Source organism: Rhynchophorus ferrugineus, unplaced genomic scaffold (assembly GCF_030347505.1).
Source record: "Rhynchophorus ferrugineus isolate W39M unplaced genomic scaffold, kcgeb_rfMv2 rfM6, whole genome shotgun sequence".
Taxonomy (NCBI): domain Eukaryota; kingdom Metazoa; phylum Arthropoda; class Insecta; order Coleoptera; family Curculionidae; genus Rhynchophorus; species Rhynchophorus ferrugineus.
In genome coordinates this window covers 25,386,273-25,410,877 of record NW_027472585.1, presented here as the reverse complement: position 1 = coordinate 25,410,877, position 24,605 = coordinate 25,386,273, and the positions used below count along the sequence as shown (strand labels likewise).

Below are 24,605 nucleotides of genomic sequence, written 5' to 3'. Positions count from 1 at the left end.
GTTTTCCGTGAATTAAATAATGCTGCAATTTCAGACAAATAACTTGATTGCACTAATATTTCAGCCTAGTTGAACCTTGTTATTTATTAAGTTGTTTAATACGTTCATGGAACCCCTTCCATTCGCCAATATTTAACAACAAATTAGACAACTCTCCTCACTAACTGTTTACTTGCTCTTTACTGAGTCTTGCTTTGACCAATAGTAGGATTTATTTGAGTTGAGCCTACAATTTAATGTGAACTCTAAACAACGATCTTCATCATGAAGACTAGCAGTTAGTATGTTATTAATTCATATACCATCTTAGAAGAAATCTGGTCTTACCCAGACGAGTTATTGATCTTTATTCTTTATAGAAAATCCCAAATATTAAACAAATACAGGGGATGGACAAAATAATGTAAACACCATGTAGTACGAGGGGGAATCAAACATAAAAAATAATTTTACTATTTAGCTTAGCACGTAATTTTAATCTAAAGCATTCGATTCTCGAGTGTTCTGTGGTTTATGAGGAGAGGCAAAACCGGTGTGGGTAGCAGCTGTGTTGGGTTCTGTCCACAAAATATAGAGATATTAGAAAGGAATCTCCCATGTATTATCTGTGAACCAGTTTAGCGTTCATTTGTCACTAGAGGGTACGTCTGACTATATGAAATATATTTTTAGACCGCCTATGTAAAATGCACACTACAAATCCATTTCCAAAATATTTCTATTAGTTTTTCATTATTTATTGCTAAAAGCCATTTCTGACATAGAGCAAGATCTCTAGGTAAGCTGTGAAATCAATTTGAAACAGTACTACATTATGGGACGCAACACCTGTTGTGTGACGTCTTCAGATTTAAACAAATCATTTTAACTAAAAATGAACCGTAAAAACACAGCCAAGAAAATAAGAATATTTAATATGTGCTTATAAGTTTTTTAAGTTGATTTTGTTAGCCATGTTCAAAAATGTATTCAATTCGAAAGAAACGCTTTCAACAAACGTTTTGTCGAAAAATATTAAACCGAAGTTCTTTGTGTATAAATCAAATTAATTACCAAAAAGTTCAAAATATCCAGGAACTTCTTGATTATTTCCACCAAATATAAACACATGTACTCTATGTCTTCTTATCTTCTAGAACAATGTTCTGAAAGCTGAATATGCCAAATTCAGCTTTGTTGCAAAATTTATATTTCAAGCCACCTAGTTACAAATGATCAAACTAAAACACTTTGTCGCATGCGTCCATTTAAGATCCCCTTCTAATTACTTTATACTTCTTCCGGTTCGGTCCGCAGTACAGTCATAACTGAGCGCGAGGTACCTTCGTCTGTTTCACAACGGATCATCATAAAGTTAAGGTATTAAACCATCTGAAAATTTTACTCGTTTGAAGACATAGTTTGGAGATGCCACACTATCTTAGAGTCGGATAGGAGGGTCAGAGAATTTAGGAATAGAACGTGTTAGAAATGAAAGCCATGATCGGGGCCCACGAACACGTTTCACAATTGACAGCATCCGTGCCGTTCGTGATCTTATTGAAAATACACACCGCAGTATTGGCCTCCTTATAACTTTCACTTGTCACCTTATGATTGTTTATGCACCCTTGAAATAATCATTAGGAGGCAATAAATTTGAAACTAGAGGGGTTTGTGCGTAATTCGCTGACAACGCACCCTCACACTTTTTATGATGAAGGAATATTCAAGCTTCCAAATCGGTGGCAAAAGTGTGGGTAGCACGGAGGTGACTATATTGAAAAATGTTAAATGTTTAGTTTGTGTAATATAAATAATGAGACGGGTATGTAATGTTCAGATTCCATTAGCAAGCTTTGTGGTTATATTCCAGTGTAATTATATGCTTTGTTCAGCGATGGTTAAAATAATAAATCAGTAAAATGTGTAAATTCTTGAATATATATAATATATGGTAAAAAAATCGACGAAGTTAAATAGTGGGCGAAATCCAGTGTTAACTGCCAGAGATCAACAAACATTAATAATGATAATGCCAAACAGCATGAGACTACTGCGGAAAAAGTAACAGCAGAACTCAACACTCACTTGAGTAATACTGTTTCGACATAAGCAGTACGGTGGGAGTACCACAAAACTAACATTCATGGAATGACTGCGATTACGAAATTTTTATAATAGAATCTATCGTTAAGCACGAAGTTGTTCAACGATTATAAACCCTAAACACGTGATGATTAAAGGAATATGGATCGATGAATCATTGTTTATATAGTTTCTTCAAACACCAGAGTTTATATCTGAGAACCTCAAAAAGAAGGCTACGATTCGGACTGCCTTTTTCCCACAGTCAAGCATAATGGAGGTTTCGTTATGATTTATGGGCAATATTGCGGTAATCAGCTTGTGCTATTATTCACATCACTATACAGATTACTGCGAATAAATAGCTCGATATCTTCAATGATGAAGTTTTTAATATGGCTAGCATGTTGCTGCCAAACACTGACACATTCCAAGATAATAATGCGCCTATATTGTGTTGGTATGAGGAGTATCAGAATGTCATCAAATTTCTTCCCTGGCCAGCACGAACGTCATATCTCAACATCACTGGATCATTATGGAGACATGAAGATGTAGATTTTCATTTCTAATTTTATTGCGGCTTGTTTTGAATGCTTTGGAAAAGTATTGGACAATATTCTGTAGGAAACTATTCAGACACTTTACGATTCTCTACCACGAAGAATTGTAGTTGCTTTAAAAGCATGTGGCAATACATTACTAATAAATAAATTCTGTGTATATATCAAGTATTCATATTATTTTATCCATCTTATCCCTGTAAGCAATATATACTTTAAAGGAATGCCTCTAGGCTAATGAGATTCATAGACTGAGGTTTAAAAAGTTACCTAATTCCTGTTACTGTATTGAATAACGTGGTAATTAAGTCCGTTGGTTTCTACTATATTGTAGAAAAAATAAGACAGTAAAACTAGGATTGCAATACATAATCTCAAATACGACCATTCTCTTTATATATATACAGAGTAGAAATCATATGTGAATTTCTTGATATACATTTTAGCCATTGTTTTTTTAGAACATTTCAGGCGTCAAGTTGTCACCTTATGAATGACGATTTTGTTAGATTAACCAAGAATACCCGAAAGAAACATGGCGCGAATATCAAGGCCAAATTCCCTATTATTGGTGGTTGTGACACAAGCCTTAAACTTTTCCGTTTTTTCCTCATTCTCTTTTCATTCGAATTTTTCTCTTCCGACGTTTTATTGCCAAAAATAGAGCTCTGCGTCCATAAAATGGATAAAAGATGTTTATAGCTATGGGAAGCTGGTATGTAATACATTTTTTCGACAACAAGAACCCTAATATAGGCGCTTTTTTATTTCACTTATGTAATGGAGTCGGACTTGTTTTCTGGTCTATGAATAATTTATGTTGCTAGTTTTAAATAGCTAAAATCTGATCTAGATAATAATGTTTAACGTTTTGTTATTTTTGTATAATATTGTTAAGTATGTGATATCAGCGTAACTATATGAAACAACCACAAGACAGTTTAAAGTGTAAATAATCTAATAACGTATGAGTATACTATAAATAAAATAAATATATTAATTTACAGATGAAGAATCTAATAGTAACACCTTATAGAAGTAAGCGATATTCTATTGATCTAAAGAGGCAGGAGGTGTTAAATTTTGGAGATACATCACTTTTAAGTATTAGAGAGCAATTTTTAAATATCTTATTATTCTAATTTCATAGTTCTTGAGATCTGACTACTGACAATTATTGATTATTGAGTAATATTTCTGCAGTTCTTTGATTTCTCTTTTCGTTTATTTATGATCATTTATTATAATTTTGCTAATGTTTCAATACCAAATAGCCATAACTTACGTAACTGTAATTATTTAGGATTTAAATTTAAGAAATTAAAATAAAAAGTGTAATGCTTTTTAAATAACACATAAACAGATTTTTTATCTTCTCAAATTTGTATCATCTTTTGTTTTCCATTAAAAGTAATTTTACTAGGACATAATGCATTTATGCTAATCTCCGAAGCGATTTCTGGATGACAATTTTCTTCAATTCTTTAAGAACATTTCTTGAATTTAGGGAATAGTGACTTTAGGGAAAGTCCAACGGAACTACATTAGGCAAGTACGGTTGTGGCGTCATTGCTATTTGATTGCTAAATATTGCATGAATTATTCATCGAAATTCTAGATAAAATGTCAGTGAATAACTTTAGATTTCTAATCTTTACGCAAACAACTATTGTAGTCTAATAATATTTATTGTTCACACTTTCAACCTCATTCTTATGTGTAATTATATTTTTATCGCAGTAGTATTTAACAAATTTGGGACCTTTAGGAGCATGTTTTAGTGTCTTGTTAAGATGGTTTATATAAATATTTTGGTGATATGATAATGATGTGAAGCTAAGGGTAAAAACAGCTGCCAAATGTAGGTAAATTATTCCCACTCGACCTCTTTTATCCCCAACGTTTTTACAGTCTTATAATATAATATTACCTGCTCTAAACACAAAAGTTTGCAAATTTAATAGTTTTAACTCATTAACACTTTTTAGTTTGTTTTCAGTCTCATTACACAAATAGTCTTAGGGGATCCATTATAATGATTTGTGTATAGTTTTCTTCAACTTTTTCAGTGGCTAAATTAATTTATGTTGTTTGTGTAACAACATAAATAGTGGATAATAATCCAGTAGTATATTTGAATTAAAATCTTAAGCAGGTGAAATTGTATAAGCTAGATTGTGCATTTACTAACATTATTAACACGGTTAGAAGTTACTTAATTGAGCTGCCAGTCTAAATTATAAAGCCTCAAATTTAATGTAAATAATTGTTTATTGTAGGCTTAACTATAATAAGAATAAGAATCTTTAAGTCTTTCGTAATATAGTTTCTCCATTATCGGGCAATACCGATTTTTCTTATTACTTTTTAACTGTATAATTGTATAAGAACATTTTCTGGTTAAATAAGTTAACTTATTAGGTTCTTGCTTGTACTCTGATAATTTTTTCATTTTATAAAGGTATTTATTGAAAAATAATATATATTTTTCAAAATATCTTCCGTTATTTTCAAACATTTCTGCCAACTTTTTGAAAACATGGCTGTACCGTCTCCAAAGTACCATGTTGGTTTGGCAGTTCAATTAGTGATCCATTTTCCATGTCGTATCTATCCCAATAATGTATAATTATCAATCATTGATTCATAGCCGGAGTTTCGGGTTATTTAAATATTGGTAATTTGCTTCTCAACTAACAACCGCTGTTTTGGTGCCTCAGGATTTCCAATATTCCTTGCAAAATCCCACCATAGTTGGCGCTTACCGTAGCTGTTCTAACTTCGGTCTTAGTCTCCTATATTTTAGATAGCTTTCTATGATTTTGTTATGCATGTATTTCGGAAGTGCTTGCTATTCAAATGGTCGATTGCGCCACAGAAGCCCGTGAGGAATTCGTTCACTTTTCATTCGACATACGTATCCAAATCATTGTAATCTGAATCTCTCAATTCGTTCTTCAATTGTGCGCTGCTCGTCGCATCTTAAGCAAATAATATTACTCTTCGTACGATCTCGGAGTTGTAGGCAAAATTTTCCTCGCGGCATCGCGTTTGAAATACCTCAAGCTTACATATGTCAGACTGTAATTGTGTCCAAGTCTAGGAGCTATATAGAAGAATTCGCAAGAAAAGCGTTAAATAAAGTCTAGTGTCATTGCTTTTAAGATAAAATGGGGTCGTATTGCTGTTGTGATGATGTACGTCACGGTGAGTACAGATATTATATCTGTGTTAACATCTACCCTATAGCACCTATTACAGCACCTCATCCATCTCTTTTGACTGGAGATTTAAATCCACATCAAGGTTCACCAATAACAGGTTGGGAAGAGGTTTCAGAAGAGTTTGGATCGGTTAAATGAATGACAATAATTTACGATTATTATTATTTTTCCCATGAAATCTTGTGATGGGTAATATTATAACACCAATACTCTTCAAAGCACTAACTAATATGGCGAAACCCAAGAGGCATTGATTCACTACTGTTGAATTGTAAATCGCGCCTGGAACTACATCTCAAATACAAACTTATATGTTTTTATGGAAGGTGTTCTTCATACACCTTTACGATCAATATCCATAATAGGATACAATCATTCAATATGAACTCCGCCATTAATTGACATTCTAGAAACGTTATATCCTGATGACGACTCAACATTGGGCGAATAGCGAGCTGCAATAAAATAAATATTAAGTCGTATCAAGTATCAAGTACCAAAGGTCGTAAGATCGCTGGTATAGACAAGATTACGCCAGAAATAATGTTTTAAAAAATAATATTTTAAATAATAATCATTTAATCTGCTATAATATATCCATCACAACGTTTACAACGCGTGGCTGAGCATTGTCATGCCACAGGATGATCTTGTGCCTGTTACTCGCTAATGACAACAATTTTTTTACAACGTAACAATACATGTTCCGATTTTAAATTTATTACGGTACCTCTAACAATTTGACTCTATTTTAGCAGCTCGCAGCACACTATACCTTGCTGATTCTATCATATAAACATGAAGACCTTATGCCCATTAATAATCTGCCTCGGTATCGATGCGAAAGTCTCTCCTTGACCTATGACTTTTGGCGCTTGTGATTGTTACAGTAGGTCCACTTTTATCACTTGTCATAATGCCCCATAATCGAGGAAGTAATAGCGTGTTCTCTTATCGAACTATTAACTTGTAGATACATATCTTATATTTTATATTCGTATTATTAGTTTAGTTTAACTTGTGTAATTGTTTATTTAATTCCAATTGGAAAAATTATTCTTGTGCTAAATCAATTTATTTTATTATACAATTGTTAATACAATTTTGTATTCTGTAAAGAAGCAGGAGTTATTTCCGTAATCAAATTTTACATATATAAAATTATTTTCGTATCAACTCAATGTTAAAATCTGTTATTCATGCTTTCTAGTACTCACGTAGTTTCCGCTAATAATTACGTAGAAGTTTTAACTAGTTCCAAACTTATATTACTATTTTATAGAAGTTTCTTATATCCTTGAATCTAACTTAGGTATTTCGACTTATTTTTGCTCTAGTATATCATATAATTATTTATTTTTTCTTTTAATTTGATTTGAACTTAGTATGAGGATATATAATATACAGGATAATCATATATAATAATTTGTATGATTTTAAAAATGGCAAAAAGTAATTGTCTATTTTCATTATATTATCATGTCTGAGTAAGGATTAGATCACGCTCCCTTCAAGTAATTTTTTTGTTATATTTTAGAGCCCCCTTTTTATTATCTAGAGTTTATCAGGATTGGATCTAACATACTGCTTAAAGTGGACTAAGCAGTGCTAAGCTAAGCTAATCTAACCTAGCGAACTCGACTTAGAAATCATTCCAGAAGACATATTGTCATACCCAGTCTGGTGACTGGCGTAATTGGGGTTAATTTTTTTGTCGAATTTCAGTTAGTTTTATAATTAGTGTTCTTCAATAAACTATCGCCTAGATTATAAGAAAATAAGAGTTACGATTGTTTCTCCAATTATGTCAAACCAATCTATAACTTTGACTATAGGACAAAAAATAAACTAGAACCCTTCGCAATTCTTTATATATTCTGAACTATAACAAAAAATCTCAAGAAGTTTGCTTTAAAAACACTAAAAACAAGTCTGTCTTTAATACCGTATATTATGAAGTAATTTTATTTGTTATTACTGAAGATATTTTAAGTTGTTAAAAAATTGGTTTAGAAAAATACTTTTGTATATATTATATATAAGATATTTCCATAACCCACTACCTCTTAATAAAACCCTTTTTTCCTCATTTCGGTCATTTATTATATAATTTTGACCTATTAACCTCTTAGGGTTTTTTTAAGGTCCATTACAATAACTGATATATTCTTAGTGATCAATTTGTACAGGTTTAACAATGCGGCATGGTACAGAGTACAGTCCAATTGTTCCTAGGTATGCGACCATGTTTTCTACGTTGCGCGGTGATATTATTTCCTCAAGGTTCTTCCCAAAATTAAGCCAACTTCTTGCCTCGTTGTCAATTTTAGTAGCGACGCATTTTGTGCGGCAAAAACATGGTAGCTGCTAGCTTGCAATGTCTCAATTTCAGGTGAATTAGGATGATTATTTTGTCTGGAAATATCTGATTTGTAGGACATTCAAAGTACTTATTGCTGTATACCAACATTTGTTTCCATATTCCAGTTGGTCTAGTTTTTTAAAGATCGTGTTAATTAATATCTAAACATTTACTCCACATGGAGAGGACTAATACCAAAGTATATCATATATAATGGTAATATACTGGTTTTTATTATTTAGTTAATAATTTTAATAATTATACTTATTAGTAAATAATATATAAGAAGTAAATCCATCACAAAAAAACTGTAAGTAAATCGTATACCCACTTGCTATGTCTTAGTGGAGAATTTTCAGACAATTAGTTGTATTTAAAAATACTGGTGTTTGCTGACATAAAATGAGTTCAATAAAATTCATTAATAAAAAATCAAGATGCCGTATCATTCACTAATGAATTAAATTGATTCATGTCACTATTGAATAACATTTAGATTATATAATATAATAATATTCTTATTTGCTATATTACCACACATACATTAATTTATTAGTAGTTTTGGTGCTGTACTGTCTGTTTCTGAATTTGAATGAAATTGAAGGCACATATACGTCGGTTTCAATGGATTATGTTGAAAAATACATATTATAAAATTCAGTTTCAAAACACTCAGTTTACTTTATCAAAAAAAAAATATAATTCTTTTCTATTATGGTATTTAGATAATCTAAAAAAAATTTAAAAAAATGTTTTTATCTGAAATTTTACAAACATTACGTTATAATAAATTCCTCAAAATTGAACATAAAAACAAAAGAGAAACATATATAATCTAAGATATCCTACAATATTTCTGATCAAGGCATCAAAGGATAGCAAAGGAAATAAATGTGTCCATTATTCTTGCTTTAGTACCTCTGGTCATCTAGTGACTCCAGCTCTAGATATCTAGTACAGTGAGAACATATGTACGGCTAGACCCTTTACATTCCCATTTTATGCCTCTATATTCTATGTTGCTCTTATCTATACTCCCAGATTAATTTCCACGTTTCCATTGTAGCTGCCATAACTGATATCACCTTGGATATGTTTAATTTTAGCTATTTCCAGATGTAAAACTAGATCTGTCTGTAGATAACTAGCATACATAATAATATCATTAATATCATAGCAGAATTATATCTCGATTGATTTGTCAGTGATATTTTATTCAAAAGTTAAAAAAAGTAATGTAATGATATCGAACAAATATTTGATCGACGAAAAGAAATATTAAATAATCGAAAGTCCACAATATTCGTGGATATGATGAATGACTATAATATGAAAAAACCATATTATGTATAATAAAATATCATATCAATAACTAAATATAAAATTCATTTTCATTTGATTTATTTTAACAAATTGAGAGATATACATCGACCGTATTTTCTCGTATGATCACCAAAATCGATGCCAAATTCTGAACTAACTTGAAAAGCGCGAGTTGCTATGCGGAAAATTACAACCCTAGCCCGACAATACCTCCGTCTGTATTATCTTTGTTTAGTAACTCCCGGGCTGTAATCTAATTAATTCAATTATAATCCCTTGGCGGCAGTTTTATGATAAAATAGTTTTAATAACTGAAAACCTAACTTTAGAGTAAATACAGTTAAGTAACTACAATTCTTGATATATACTTTTTATTTTTAATTTCTAGAAAAATGTTTATGTATATATAGATTTTTAGACAAGAAACTAAATACTTAAAATTTACCTCAACCTATGAGATATAAAAAATCTTGTTTAGTTCATATATGCGATATAGACTACTTCAAATATCCAATCCAAGTAGTGCATTTTCAATGAATATTTCATATAGGCCTGAGTTATGTTGACATGATAGGCACACATTAAAACGTTAAAATAAGTGAACTTATCTTAACTATTTGCCATTACGTAGTGATGGTATCACCTATAAAATATATTGAGAATGATGAAATTTAGGGAGCTCTATGTAACTTAGTTTGACAAATTCGGGTATTTTTGTGAAATGACCCTGTAAATAAGCGTGGTTTATAAAATCCTGATAAGAATACTACCATTACTTATACAGTTTATATTTTGAATAAAGAACGCGGTTTAATAAATTTTTTAATTACCGTATAATAAAATTAAGGAGTAAAATCTCTTATATTCTTACTAATAATGTATATTATCAAGTAATATTAGTAGTTATTGGTGAAGTTATTTTAAGTAATTAAAAAACTAGTACTCAAAAATTAGTTGTTATTATAAAGTATTTAAATAATCCAGCAGACATGTTGCAGTGCTCCTATGGTACATAAAAGGTAAATCCTCTTACATTGGAGTTTATAATGAGACATATTGTATAACATAATTCCATTTTAATTAACCTTAGCCTAAAAGACAACATATATTAACAGCTTATTCTATATATATATATATATATATATATATATATATATATATATATATATATATAAATACATTTTAAAAATTTGGTTTCAGAATGAGTGTTGCTTTGCAAAATATATGATTTGGAGATTTTTCAAGGTTTTCTTTAATTTGTTTGCCAGAACTTCAACTGTAGAGGACATATTACCGGCAGTAATTCTGTTAAAATATATTCTGATAGAATGAAATGATAATTACACAGTTACATAATTTAAACCAAGGTTTTATATGGCGGTATATACTGGAAATATAATTAATATAGTCTTTTAATAATCATAAATGTGAAATAATGAATAATAGTTTTTATATATTCTACAATTACCGGTCCGAGGATATGATCTAACCCAATAGTAAGATTAATGGAATTGAAGAAAATATGTTATCATATATCATGATAATAATGATTATATATTCGATACCATCATTAATAACCTTCTTGTACATTGTACTATTTGACTTGAATGAACTGTACTTGACATAAGTTTATGAAAATAATCGGACAGAAAGTAAACAAATAGTTATATAATATAAAGAACTATTTAGCATAATATAGACATTTTTGATATGTAGTTTGTCGAAATATAGATGCTGTCGGTGAACGTATATTATTCATCAAAAATGAGAAAATTATACCCAAGGCATTCCTTTGCTAAATTAGGGAGATTTTTCACTTTGAGCGTAAATTGAAATAAATGCCTAATTTTACGAGTTCTTTTGTCTTTTCTTCTTTGTTGAAGAAAATTCTAAAAGTTTGTGAAAATATAATGTTGTTCTAGAAAAAATAATTAATGTATTTGTGTTTTATAAATAGATTAGATATTTATATAATATATTTTTATAAAAATTTAATTATTTATTTATTTAAAATAATTTCTAGGAGCAAAACGTATTAAAAAAAACCTTCAATTTATTTAGAAGACATTTCTTAAACTTATGAGTTTATGTGGTACCGACATAAATATATGGGAAAGTGACATTTGTCAATTCCTGAGCTGAGTTTCAGAACCTACATGACTATTTGTGTTGATTAATGCTATATCTAAGATGACTATACACATGCCAGGTTATTAAGCATTTTCTGTAAAGAAGCAAAATATATATGCTTAAAATGGACAACTACCTACTATAACATTCTTTAATATATTTTGTTATCATAACTTCATGATAAGGTGAAGCGCAATTAAAATAAACTAAAAGTTTTATCGTTTCATCCATTAGCCATATATTCATTTTTATCCATTTTTCAGAAACAAATATATTTAAACAATCTTATTTTCCTGGCGCTGAAGCAACATTTCAAACTTGCAACATCTCCTTTCAGTGTCTGACATTTCCAATACATGTGACATCAAATTTTCTTAAACCATGGTTGTCTATTCAGCTATCATTAATTTATTAGCTAAGCCTATTATTAATTATATAACAAATAAAGGCATTGCTTGCTTTTCATATTTTCAAATGTTTCATGGGACCGCTTTCTAATATTACGTATATGCTTCTATTGATTTCCCAAGGTATTCGATCGATTACTGTCGTATATAGAGCAAGCGAATAGCCTGGGGTTCACAAAGGGTCGATATAATAATTAACCTGGCAAAAATCGTCTAGAAAATAATATCTGAGCTAAGCCATAATTTCTGGTCAAAAATAGGAATAAAGAATTTTGAAACCGTTTTTGAACATACATTACGAGTTACTTTTATTCTTTTATTTATTTATACAGTTTTATATTTTTGTGTATGTAATTGTACTTCTTTTAAACCATTGGAGTAACTTGTTTTTTATGTGTTTCTTAGTATTCGAGAATGCTTTAGATTATTATAATAAGGTTTCAGGATATTTTTAAATATTCTCTATTTTAACTGTCACATGTATATATGTCACATTTTCATGATAGCCATCTCAATAACCGTTGCCATGTGTAGAATAAAAAAATAAATATTATGTTATTTGACCCGGCATTAATAGCGTTGTCAATGATTTAATCGCAAAATTGAATTGCTCTTGCACTTTCTTCATCTGGTATTGCAACTACTCTGTTGAGATGAGGTCGAAGAGCGCATTTATGACACAAGCTGTCGTTGAACATGTAAACTAATGAAACTTAAACTTGCAACATTTCGTGTTGTTAATTTTAAACCAAGCTATTTATAAACCATATAACAAATATTTACACAATAAATCGGGTGATCATCGAAATCGCAGTGAAAACGTACCAATTTTCAATAATAAGAGTGGTTAAAAATATACATGAAATATAACAGGAATCGATTATTAACACGACAGGTACTTCTTATATCAGGTAATATTGAAGTTTAACAGTATTGACAGTTATATATACTGGCAGCCAGAAGTACGGGTAATTAATTATGCTGGTGGATCATATAAATGATAAATTATGGTATCAATAAATTAATGTGCCGACAAGTACTGACGATTGATAATATCAGTAAGCGATAATGACAATGGCAGTCAAAACAATGATGGAATAACTAGGATGGTTAGCAAAATTCTTAGTCTATAGTAGTAAATAACACTCACGGACAATCATAACAGGCAACAGACAATAGCGATAACTGATAGCAATGGTTAACTATGAAGTATGACATATGCACACGGTACGAAGGGGAGGTAGCACACGACATACCAGCTTGTACAATAACACTAACTAAGAATAGCGGACGTGCAATAAAATCAAGGGAAGCAGACGCACGACATCCTGCCTCTAGTGTTAGTAGTGCTCGCTAGGTTAAAGCCAAAATATATAATATATAACTAAGTAAGTAAATAAGCAACGCTCTTGCTATTGTGTACTCACTTCTCCTAAATCCGACTGTGATGAACTTGCATGGGAGAAAGCCAAAGGCATACGTGCCATCACCAAGAGCCGGAAGGTAACATCTTTGGTTGCGTTTATGTATGTTTCAGATTGTCAATAAATCCAACTACACAACAAGGAACATATAATCGATAATAGTGATAGTTTATAAACACATTTCATCGATTAAAGGTGCAAAGGCCACAAATTCCACAATTAAAAAGAAGCCTACTTCCTTTATAATATAGTTAAAACCTTTTTAAAAAAAATTAACAACCGAAAATTAAAAGGTCACGAGATGGAATCCTAAGTACCATAGATATTCGGAACGATTTATGATTCCCTTTAATAGTACATTTCTTTGTCTGGGTTTTAAGAAAAAAAAATATCGTGAAAATATAAACAAATAAAACTCGCTTTTACATGAGGAGTTCTGCAATAGACAAAGTGTTACAGCAAAGCAAGTTGATCACAAATTGATAAACGATGTAGACGTTTTAATTCTGCAGTTGTAATAACAGGCCAGTGGAAACATATAATTAATAAAGATAACAATTTCCGGAAACCACTTAATATAATGACTCTGGTGGTTGCACCAATGGTGTCAGTCTCAATCAAACTTAAATGCATTAAATTATTATGCTTAATGTGGATACGCAACGTTCATTGGTCGAATAGCAATTATTTGTTATGAACTATAATTGATTTCCGCGTTATAGTGCATCTCGTTGAGGATTAAGCACAACTTTTCTACATTATTATTCCATTCAGCTTCATTTCACGCATCGCGTGGCTCCTCAGTTTGACTTGCCGTTTTATATCTTTGACTTGCAGCATTGCGAGTTCTGTAACCTAGGTTGGTGGTATTTTAAGGAATCAGATTCAAATGAAAACAAAAAATTGACTTCCTTAGTTTTCTGCGTAACCATGTATACCACGTCTTATTTATTGTTAGTCTATCAAAACTTACTAAAGGTATTAAATTATACTTTAAATATCAAGCGTAATCCCGATAAATTAGGTGCTTAAAAGCTTGAAAAGTTTTCATACATTTTCCAATTCTCTGTGTTCCAAATTTCCAAAATTTTCCTTCCGTTAGGACCTTCTAGGAAGTATTAGAAAACGTAAATGAAATTATGAAATATAATAATAATGAAACTTGAAAACGATGAACCAAATCGTTCTCAAGTTATACGGTACCATCGGTCACGCATTGACACGTGCTAAATTCATCGTCTTGCGTTTGAATATGACGCCGAAGTAGTCTATTCATCACATGCGCAAGTCGTCATTGGCAATATGAGAAAAAAGATGCAAATATTGTAATGCAGTATTTTTCTTATTGCCGAAATAAAATATTGATTCCAAAAAAGCCAATGTTTTGGAAGGATAACGTCTGTTGAGTGCGCTAGTAATCATGTTCCGTATGACAAATATCGCAAGACAATATACCTGATTATCAGGAGAAATATTCGGGAAAAATTTTAGACGCAAATGGTTTGGAATTAATGTTTTTATAGTTTTTGTATTTCGGCACAAGTACAATACAGGAGCAGTTAACACAACTGGCGAGGGACCAATTTAGAGAACAACTATAGGTTTCAGACTAATACATTATATGCTTGCATTATTTTAATCAGCGATCTCTATTATTAAGAATGCGAAGTTTCAAGTATGTCAAAAAGATAAAATCAAGTAGCAATGTAAAATACGGATTGAATAGTACAGCTATTTAACTGAAATTTTATGGTTATAATATTTCTACGTATAATAATATTTTTTGAAAGTATTCAGTGTATACTGTCATTAATCATGTAAGACTTGAAGTTGCATGATTGAATGATATAGTTCCAAAAGGAACACAGTACGAATTGACTGTTGCTGAATATGTAATTATGAAAAGTAGGATCTGTGATGACAATACCAATAGCAAAAAGTAATGGGTCAACCCATCAGAGCAATCCAGTATAACTATTACGGACTGTTAAAGACCAACGAAACTGTTACTGCAGAGGTTTACCGATGTTAATTAAATAAATTGAATGATGTACTGTTGCAAAGATCAAGAATAATGAGTAACAGATGTAAAGTTTGAACATGATAATATTCGGCCACTGTTGCAAGAATTGTGAAGGATATATTGTTGCGGCTCGAATGGGAACGTTTGTCGCATCAAGCGTACTCAACGCCTTTTGTTTATCATTTATTTAGATCAATAAATATTGGCTTAACTGTCATACGGTTTCGAAATGTCTCCAATATATTTGCCGAACCAACATAGTTCTTTTGACATGGTACCGTCATGTTGCCAGAGAGGTGGGAAAAATTGTAGGTAATAATATTCCAAAATATATTAATATTTTATTAATACATATTAAGTCGGCTTGATTGGCGCAGTGATAAAAGCCCTAGGACGATCTTCCTGCTATTACTATAGTCGCGGATTCGTATCTTGCTTGGGCATAGTCGTATATTTATGTTTGTTATTGTTTATAATTATGATTATCTTTAGGCAAGACGCAAAATCGAGACCAAGACCGGATGTCTTCTGGAATGAGCTCCAAGTTGCTCATTCGCTAGTAGGTAGGTTCAATGCCGAGGACCGTGGTTCAGAGCCCACGTTAAACAGTAGTCAAGCACACATTAGACAGGTCTAGTCCATATAAGCGCTAGTTGGTTAAAAGGAAACTAAAGTATATATATATAAATATACATTGTACAAATTATTAAATAATTTAAGATTAAGTTTAAAATATTTATTTAACTACAATTAATTGACAATAATCAATCTTGAAATAACACCTATTAGAAAATCTTATGTTTTAAAATATTTATGGAATTGTTTATTGATTATTTTCATGTTCATCGTATTTCTCATTTCACGTTATTTCGAAATAAAATAATTGTCATAAAAAAGCAGCACCTTCAATTAGTTCGCAGGTATTTATAGTATTTCTCCTTGTAAATTATATTATGAAAGTCAATGAATATTTAATAATAATGTGAAATTGGTTTGTGAGATCAATTGACAGAACCTCATTTTTGAGCTTATTTATAGCAGACGAGATGTTAGGGTGAAAAGGGCAACTGAACACGAGGATATATTTCTATGGCTGAAATAATTTATTTTCTGCAAATATACAGAAGTACTAACATCTTTAAACTTATCAATTTCTGTATATTGTATCCTTAAAGTTATTTGAATAGAAAATAATCGCTTCTCTATTTAAACTTTGAATAATATGAGCTTTAGGTTATAGGTAATTTTAATAAATTTAATTTAATATCTCATAGATTTATCTAATATAAATGAAATATAAAGTAATTTTATTGTCGAAATTAGTTGTTATATATACGTTACTGATTATATTATTAGGCAAATGTATATAGTTCGATAGTTTCACTTGATTAAACTTATATATCGGAATCACGCAGTTTCAATTTTCACACACATAATATTTAACAATGTATTGGTGAAATAGCTGGCCACATTGAAGTATGTGTAGAAGTTCATCGCGCTAGCTTGCTTATTAATTTGCAAGCTTTTGGCCAATCCGTTAATGTATCTTACATATATTGTTAATTTATAAATTAAGTTAATATAGTTCCATTCGATGAATGATTTTTATATTCATATGTTATACATTTTTTTATTAAGCAGAAATATAAGCCAATCATCCAAAATATATTTTTACATTAATTTTAAATAAATCCTATGTTATTTGATGTGCTGATTCTGAAAATATGTTTATTTAAAAGTTTTCAAAAATAATATTTCAATAATTTAATGTTTCAATATCAAAGGTAAGTTTCTCGGCGTGGCTAACGCAGTGGTGAAATCGACAAGGCCATCTTACTCTAGTGTTATTCTCCAGTGTGAATTCGGTTGGAGCATGGCTGTAATTTTGAGTTTGCTTGTGATTGTTCTGAAGGCAAGAATGTAAAACTCGACGAGGAAAACCGTCCAACCACGTCAGTTTTTCTAAGTTGGTGATTAGCCGGTCAAGAGGTTTAGCGCCGAGGACTCTTTAGAGCCGTCTACATAAAAAATTACATCTAGTTCAAATAAACTAACCATCTAATAAAAAGGCAAATCTTAAGTATAACAAACTCTTTAAAATAACAAAACAATTTTAAAATATGGTAAGCATTATTCTGCATTATTTATTATTAAACCCATTATGGCAATTAAAGTCTAAACCGATGTCACAAAGTTATTTATTTAGGTAAATGGGTAAAATGTTATTACAATTTTCTTTTTAGCATTATGGCATTATTGATATATTTATTAATACAATAATTGTCATATAAGGTTCATTCGAGAAACAATTTATGTTTGTTAGTAGTTATTTTAGAGCCCTAAAATACAAGTGTTCATATTATATAGTCTTGCGAACAACTGTTATCAATTATGATTATTCGCTAGAGTTATAATACGATTATATTATTATATTTAGATTCGGTAGAAATTTATAGCATATTTATTACAGTTGGTTTATATATATTAATTTTCTACGTCAAAGTTTTCATTTAGGCTAGTTATTAGATATGTATGTTATCCGGTTCAGTTCCTAACTGATAACTAAGCTGGATTTGAAACTTTGTCGCTGAATGATGGCTAGTTTTAGAATTTCGATCGTTTAATTATTAATGTTGTTTAATTACATATTAATGTTTATTATTTGAATTTTGAGATGTGGCAATTGAATATGGCATTGCTGACATCAGTGATAGTTTAAAGTGTGTTAAAATGTATCTAGTGTCTAAAACCAGAATCATAGTATATGAATATATATATGCTGATACACATACATATAACTTAAAACTGCTCAATACCATTGTAAGTGGTTGCTAGAGGCTGAAATTGATGAGTCTGAGTTGATAAATTAAAAAAATATTTCCCAGCAGAAGCGGCATTGTGTTATTTGTTGAATTATTAATATATGAACAAAATAATTTTTCTGGATGAAAAATATACTTCCCTCCTGCTGGAACAACATTAGTGTTAATTTCCAAAACTGGGCGATCAATATTTGATACTGAGGATCTATAAATCTATAATCAGACCCAAACTATATAATGCAACATCTACGACTTATTTAAGATGAATTGAAGTAATGTAAAACGCTGCCTTTAGAATTACACTGGGAGCTTTTAGATCTAGTCTGATAACTATCATACAATGCATCACTTTAGAGAACTACTTAAATATCTAAGAATGATACTGGTTCTCAAAGAAAATGTAAGAGTCATTGTCTGGAGTGGCGACACCTCCCCAGTCACAGCCACTTATATAATCTCTACCTCCAAAGGACGAAAATGTCTTACCACAAAGATATCAGAAACAATTAATATACCTCCAATTATACAGGAGCTAATATGTTTCACATCTGAGTCGCCGTGGACAATACCCATCATCAAAATAGATTGGACATTAGCGACTTACAATAAGCAGAACTTGAGTTCTTTAGCATTTCGGAGATTATTGTTTCAAATCTTGTCAGAGTACTCTAATTGTGAAGTAGTGTATATAGATGGATCTAAATAAACTATATAATCTGCCTTCTATTTCCACTGTATTTACAGCTGAAATATTCCCATGGAAAGAAGTCCTAAAGCTTACAATACCCCTTAATTGCCATGCTAAAATATGGCTTATATCACTGCGAAAATCACTTCAAGCTATCGATAATGTGTTTTTCTCACATCCGCTAGTAGAGGAGATCCTTTAGTTGTACGGTCTGGTTATATCTCGATGAAACAACATCATATTCGTCTAAATCCCCAGTCACAATGACATACCTGTCAATGACTTGGCTGATGATGTATCCTAAGAAGCTATAGCAAGTGGTCAATAAATTGTATATATTCTATATTATAAATATCTTTACTTAGTTATAGATGGTAGGGTAGATGGCCTAGTGCAACTTGAGTGGGGCCTGCTGGAAGAAGAAAACAAGTTTTAGACCATCAAAAAGGACTTATTTTCCCCTGCTACCTCTTTAAGGAATAGTGATGCAAGTAAAATTAAACAAGCTATTCGCGGCCAATGCACCCATTCCTTCTTAATGAATCTCTTTCTCAATGTGTGCCCCAATTGTGAGGAACCAATATCAGTCTCCCATACTTTCGAGAAAGGCAGAGATTTGTAAACTGTTAGAAAAAATTCATGACTTACCTTATTCATTGAAGGATGTATTCTTGTCTCAAAACCTGCCCTAAATGTTTGATTAAAAAAAAGAAAGAAGAATTCCTTAAAGAAATCGGTCTCTATTTTAAAGTCTAATTTTATGATGCCCACTTTATTTTATAATAACTTTGATTTATACAAAATGTTATTACTTATTTGTTTGTCCAGATATTTTGTCTCGATGTTTATTGTGTAGGTTGGTTGTTGATCTTTTTGATGTTTTTTTTTGTAATTCTAAGCATTATAACGGTTGATTGGTTTATTGTTTTGGAATTTTATGGAACGCGCAACATGTCGGAGGGCATTTAACCTTGGTTGTCGTCAGTTTGTAGTTAAGTTGTTAGTTTGAAGTTCTTCTTAAGTTTGTACTTGGTTTTCCAAGCTGACTTTGGTTTTACAATTAACCAGTCAGGAAGTACTTGACTTTGATATGATATATTCACTTGTCAGCCCAAGAATTATCTGAGTTTGATATTAGATTTTATTGAATTTGCTGGATTGTCGATAGTCACGATCAGTTGGCCAATATGTGGGTTTTACCTGTCTATATAGTTTCTCACCTCTATGCCTGTATGGAAATTAACAATTCTGTATCCATAGCTGTAGTCAGTCTTGATCCTCAATGTGTATGTCTTGTATTGTAGTAACACTATAATAAATCGATTTCTCAGAGTTTTAAGAAACAGTTTGTATTTTCCGACTTTGATGACGATGACGACGCTATTTGATACTGTGTTTTGGTGAGTTAAATAAACAGGTTATTTGGTTACAATATTCATAGCTCTGGCCTGAATATCTTCTGCTTCGAATTTAATATCTCCAAAGTGATAAATAGTTTCTTTTATTATTGCAGCATTTCCTTCTTTTGCTGCGTTTTATGGATGTTTTGTGCAGTATGTTTTGTATGTGAACAGAATAAAGGAATCCATGAAAAAATGTGATTGTTTGCAGCAGCAATATATTTGAATTCGAGGTCATGATTTTGAGTCATGTTTGTTGAAGTTGTAATGTTTGAGTATTATTGTCTTGCTGGAATTTTATTTGATCATTTGCCCCTATTGCAGGAATAGAGGCATAATTTGTATTTTGTGTTAGTTATATTTATATTTTCTCTTTACATTATATTTAATACGATTTTTTCCAGGTTTTTATTTTTAGGAATAGCATTAAAACAATTTTTGTTTCGGAGTTTTCGTAATTCCTTTTCGACACAGATAACCTCGATAATTTGCAGGATGTTTCTCTAAGAAGTAAACACATTTTGGTTTCTGTTTTGTAGATTTTTGACAATTAATATGCATATATTGAAACATACGGCGACAGTTTTTTTAATGCAAACCCCTGATGTCTTTCTGAAAGTTTTTACTTTTACCAATAATTAAAATAGACCTGTTGCCAGTGATTAAATTAAAACTGATCTTGAATTAAACTATAAATAAACGTAACAAAAAATTGTAGAAAGTAAAATCTAAAATGACTATTAGTGTTAGTTTCTCCTTATCGCTGTCTTCGTTTTCGAGGTAAATTGATAAGCTCGGAGCACGCAAACTGTTCTTTTGACGACGCTATTTGCGATTGAATAAGTCCTATGCTCTTTTTCTAATTCTAGATCTTGTTTCAGATTGGCAATGGCACAGAGAAACAATAGAAGGAAAAGGCAGCAAGTTATAGAAACATATAAATTAGTGAAATTTTAAAGGAGATCAAAAAGGAATACTCCGACATGTTGCCTACAAACGTTATGTCATTTATGAAGAAGGTAAGGGTAGCATTAGATTTATTAGTTAGTAAAACAAAAAAATATAGCTTTAGTGATAATTATGAATATATATAATTCAACAACTTTTCATAAAAGAATATTCTCAATACTTAAATGTTTAGCAGCTTGATCCAGCTTTAAGGTTTGAGGAGACTAATGACTTGAATTAAATATTAATGCATTAATAGACAATCTACTTTGTATTAATTTTTTCGTTATTAATTACAACAATTATTAATATTACCAAATAATGTAATAAATAATATTTCTAGGTCTTATTTCAAACCAATTCAGTTGAATTTTGCTTAGGTTAATTTTTTTCTCGTCTTATTTGTCAATGAGAAAGTATTTTAGAGATAAATACGCTATATTAACGATTTATATAATCTAACTTTATTAATCAATGACTAATTTATAAACACTATATATCTTATGCAACTGGTCAGCTGTGAGTAAGATTCCATTAAAATAAAAATCTAAAACGACTGGATAATTTCAAGTTTATCAAATACTTTTTTCCTCTGATATTTTATGTATAATCTGATATTTATAATCAGTATCTGAATTGTTATTTTGACAAAAATAGACATCTGTTATGCCAAATGAAGTTGCAATTATATTACTATACATTATATTTCAGTTAAAAAAATAAGTGCTTTGTATACTTTACAAATAACAGGTCAATTGAAAAGTCCCTGACCTGACACATAAATGGCCCAACTAGAACAGCTGTCGGATCATTATTTTGTGAATTATACCATTTTGAGTGAAGCAACTTCTGTTGTTGTGAAAAAAATGGATAAAAAGGAATTTCGCTTGTTGATAAAATATAGCATTTTGAAGGGAAAAAATACAGTTGAAGCAAAAATTTGGCTTGATGCCGAGTTTCCGGATACTGCCCCAAAAAAATCAACCATCAAGGATTGGTATGTTAAGTTTAGACGTGGTAAAATGAGCACCGAAGACGGTGAACACAGTGAAATAGCAGACACTCTAAAGATATTAACTGAACGTGTACATCATATCATTCACGAATATTTGGGTATGAGAAGGTGGGCGCCGCGCTCGCTCACTTTTGACCTAAAACAACGACGAGTTGATGATTCGGAGCAGTGTTTGAAGATGATCAAGTCTAATAAACCCGAGGTTTTGCATCGATATGTAATAATGGATGAAATATGGCTCCATGATTTCACTCCGAAGTCTAATCGACAGTTATCCGAGTGGACTGCATACGATGAACCCGCTTCAAAGCGTGGGAAAACGCAACAGTCAGCTGACAAGGTTATGGCGTCTGTATTTTGAGATGCGCATGGAATAATTTTCATTGATTACCTCGAAAAAGGGAGGACCATCAACAGTATATATCATTAATGGCCGCATTTGAAGAAAAAGAAAGTGCTGTTTCAACAAGACAATGCACCGTGTCACAAGTAAGTTAAAATGATGACAAAAATCCATGAATTGGACTTCGAATTGCTTCTTCATCCGCCGTATTCTCTAGATCTGAGACCCCCCCCCCCAGCAATCTCCTGTTCTCAGATCTCAAAAGAATGCTCTCTGGGAGGACATTTTCATCGAATGAAGAGGTGATCGCCGAAACTGAGGTCTATTTCAAAGCAAAGGACAAATCGTACTACAAAAATGGTATAGAAAACTTAGATAGTCGCTATAATCAGTGTATCACCCTTGAAGAGAATTATGTTAAATAAAAAAACTAATTTTGCCAAAAAATGGGTTTTATTATGGTAGACCGGGGGCTTTTCAATTCACCTATTACATATTTTATATTTGATGTTACAAGTCATGCGTAACATCTTTTATTAATAACTAACTTATTTTAAATGAAATAAAATATAGTATAAAATCCTAACGTCAATAATATAATTATATTAAAGATATATAATTATACAGCCACAATAGTTTGTTCTTTGCTGTTGTCGAGCCAATCTGATATCAGTGTATTTCTCCCTATTTTCTTCTGTTACTGCTTATGCATTTTTTTTTATGAAATACCGAGATCCTCTGTAACTTCCGATTTAATAATTGCAATCGTCGCGATGCATCTCTTTTTAGCTAGGATAAAATTATATCGAGAAATTTGCTCAAATTTTAAAACTAATTTTATGTTTTCACAAACTGCATCTGGCACAATATTTGACCTCATTTATGACATCCTTCAGACAAGAAATAAACAATTAAATAAAATAGTTTTTGCCACTAATAAATTTTGATGCCCTTTTAACTCTTCATTGATTGCACTCGAATTTAGAAGTGCAATCTTAATAAATGTGGATTTACTTGTTATTTGTTGACTTTTAATGTTTCGGAACGTGTTGCGATTTAGAACGTATACACTCATAAATTGTATCGAGTCATATTTATCTCAAACTTTACTGTCGCAGAGTTAGTTATGTCTAAAATATAATGAGTTTGGTATAAAAATTAAAAAAAAGGTTTTGCGTGTTTGTAAAACCTGCGCGTCTTCTAAATCCCCATACCGTGAACAACTTCATTCAAGTTATCATCAATCTGGTAATGCAAGGAAACTTGAACAAATAATAACTTAATAATATATGTAATACTATTTTTTTTATAATTACAAAATATAAGACTTAACTAATTTATGGTAATTACTTAACAGGAATTATGTTACACATATTTAAAAATACTTTGGTAATACTTTAGGCAGTCTCTTAATTAATTGTTTTCTTTGACACAAGTTTTCTTAACATTGTAATCCGTATTATACCCAGAGTAGCATAATATACTGTCATTTTTCTGATCATTAAGTGCTTAATATCTATGTATGCAAAATGTCAATATTGGTTATTATTAGAGTTTTTTAGTAAAAACTCCAATAACTCTCAACGTAGGAAATATTTAGCAGCTCGTAATACATTACAACATGCTGATAGCATCATATGCAATTTATGGTCATGAATAGTCGGCTCTCGTGCCGATATTGAAGGTTCTTCTGTATTGATCCATGGAGTTCTTTGCTTGAAGTTATAGCAGTAGATTTATTTTTCAATACAATTTAAAACTTTTAAAACAGAATATTATGTTTTTTTGCTCGGCTAGCAATAAAACCGCGATATTGAAATGGCCTTTCTGAGCTTTTCCATCGCGTGTGAATATTTAGAAACGGTT

The 24,605-nt window shown here is 30.9% G+C and overlaps 1 protein-coding gene across 2 annotated transcripts in view; it reads left to right on the top strand.

Moving 5' to 3' along the window:
* Window positions 1-24,605, top strand: part of Fife (regulating synaptic membrane exocytosis protein fife) — a 200,828-nt gene that overhangs the window by 88,565 nt on the left and 87,658 nt on the right. The window contains exon 2 of one of the 2 annotated variants that reach the window (XM_076406607.1): window positions 21,315-21,452. In XM_076406607.1, coding sequence (XP_076262722.1) covers window positions 21,417-21,452 — 36 coding nt within the window. In that variant the 5' untranslated portion in view covers window positions 21,315-21,416. Of the gene's footprint in view, window positions 1-21,314; window positions 21,453-24,605 lie in introns of those variants that run through there. The other variant, XM_076406606.1, reaches the window with a different exon arrangement.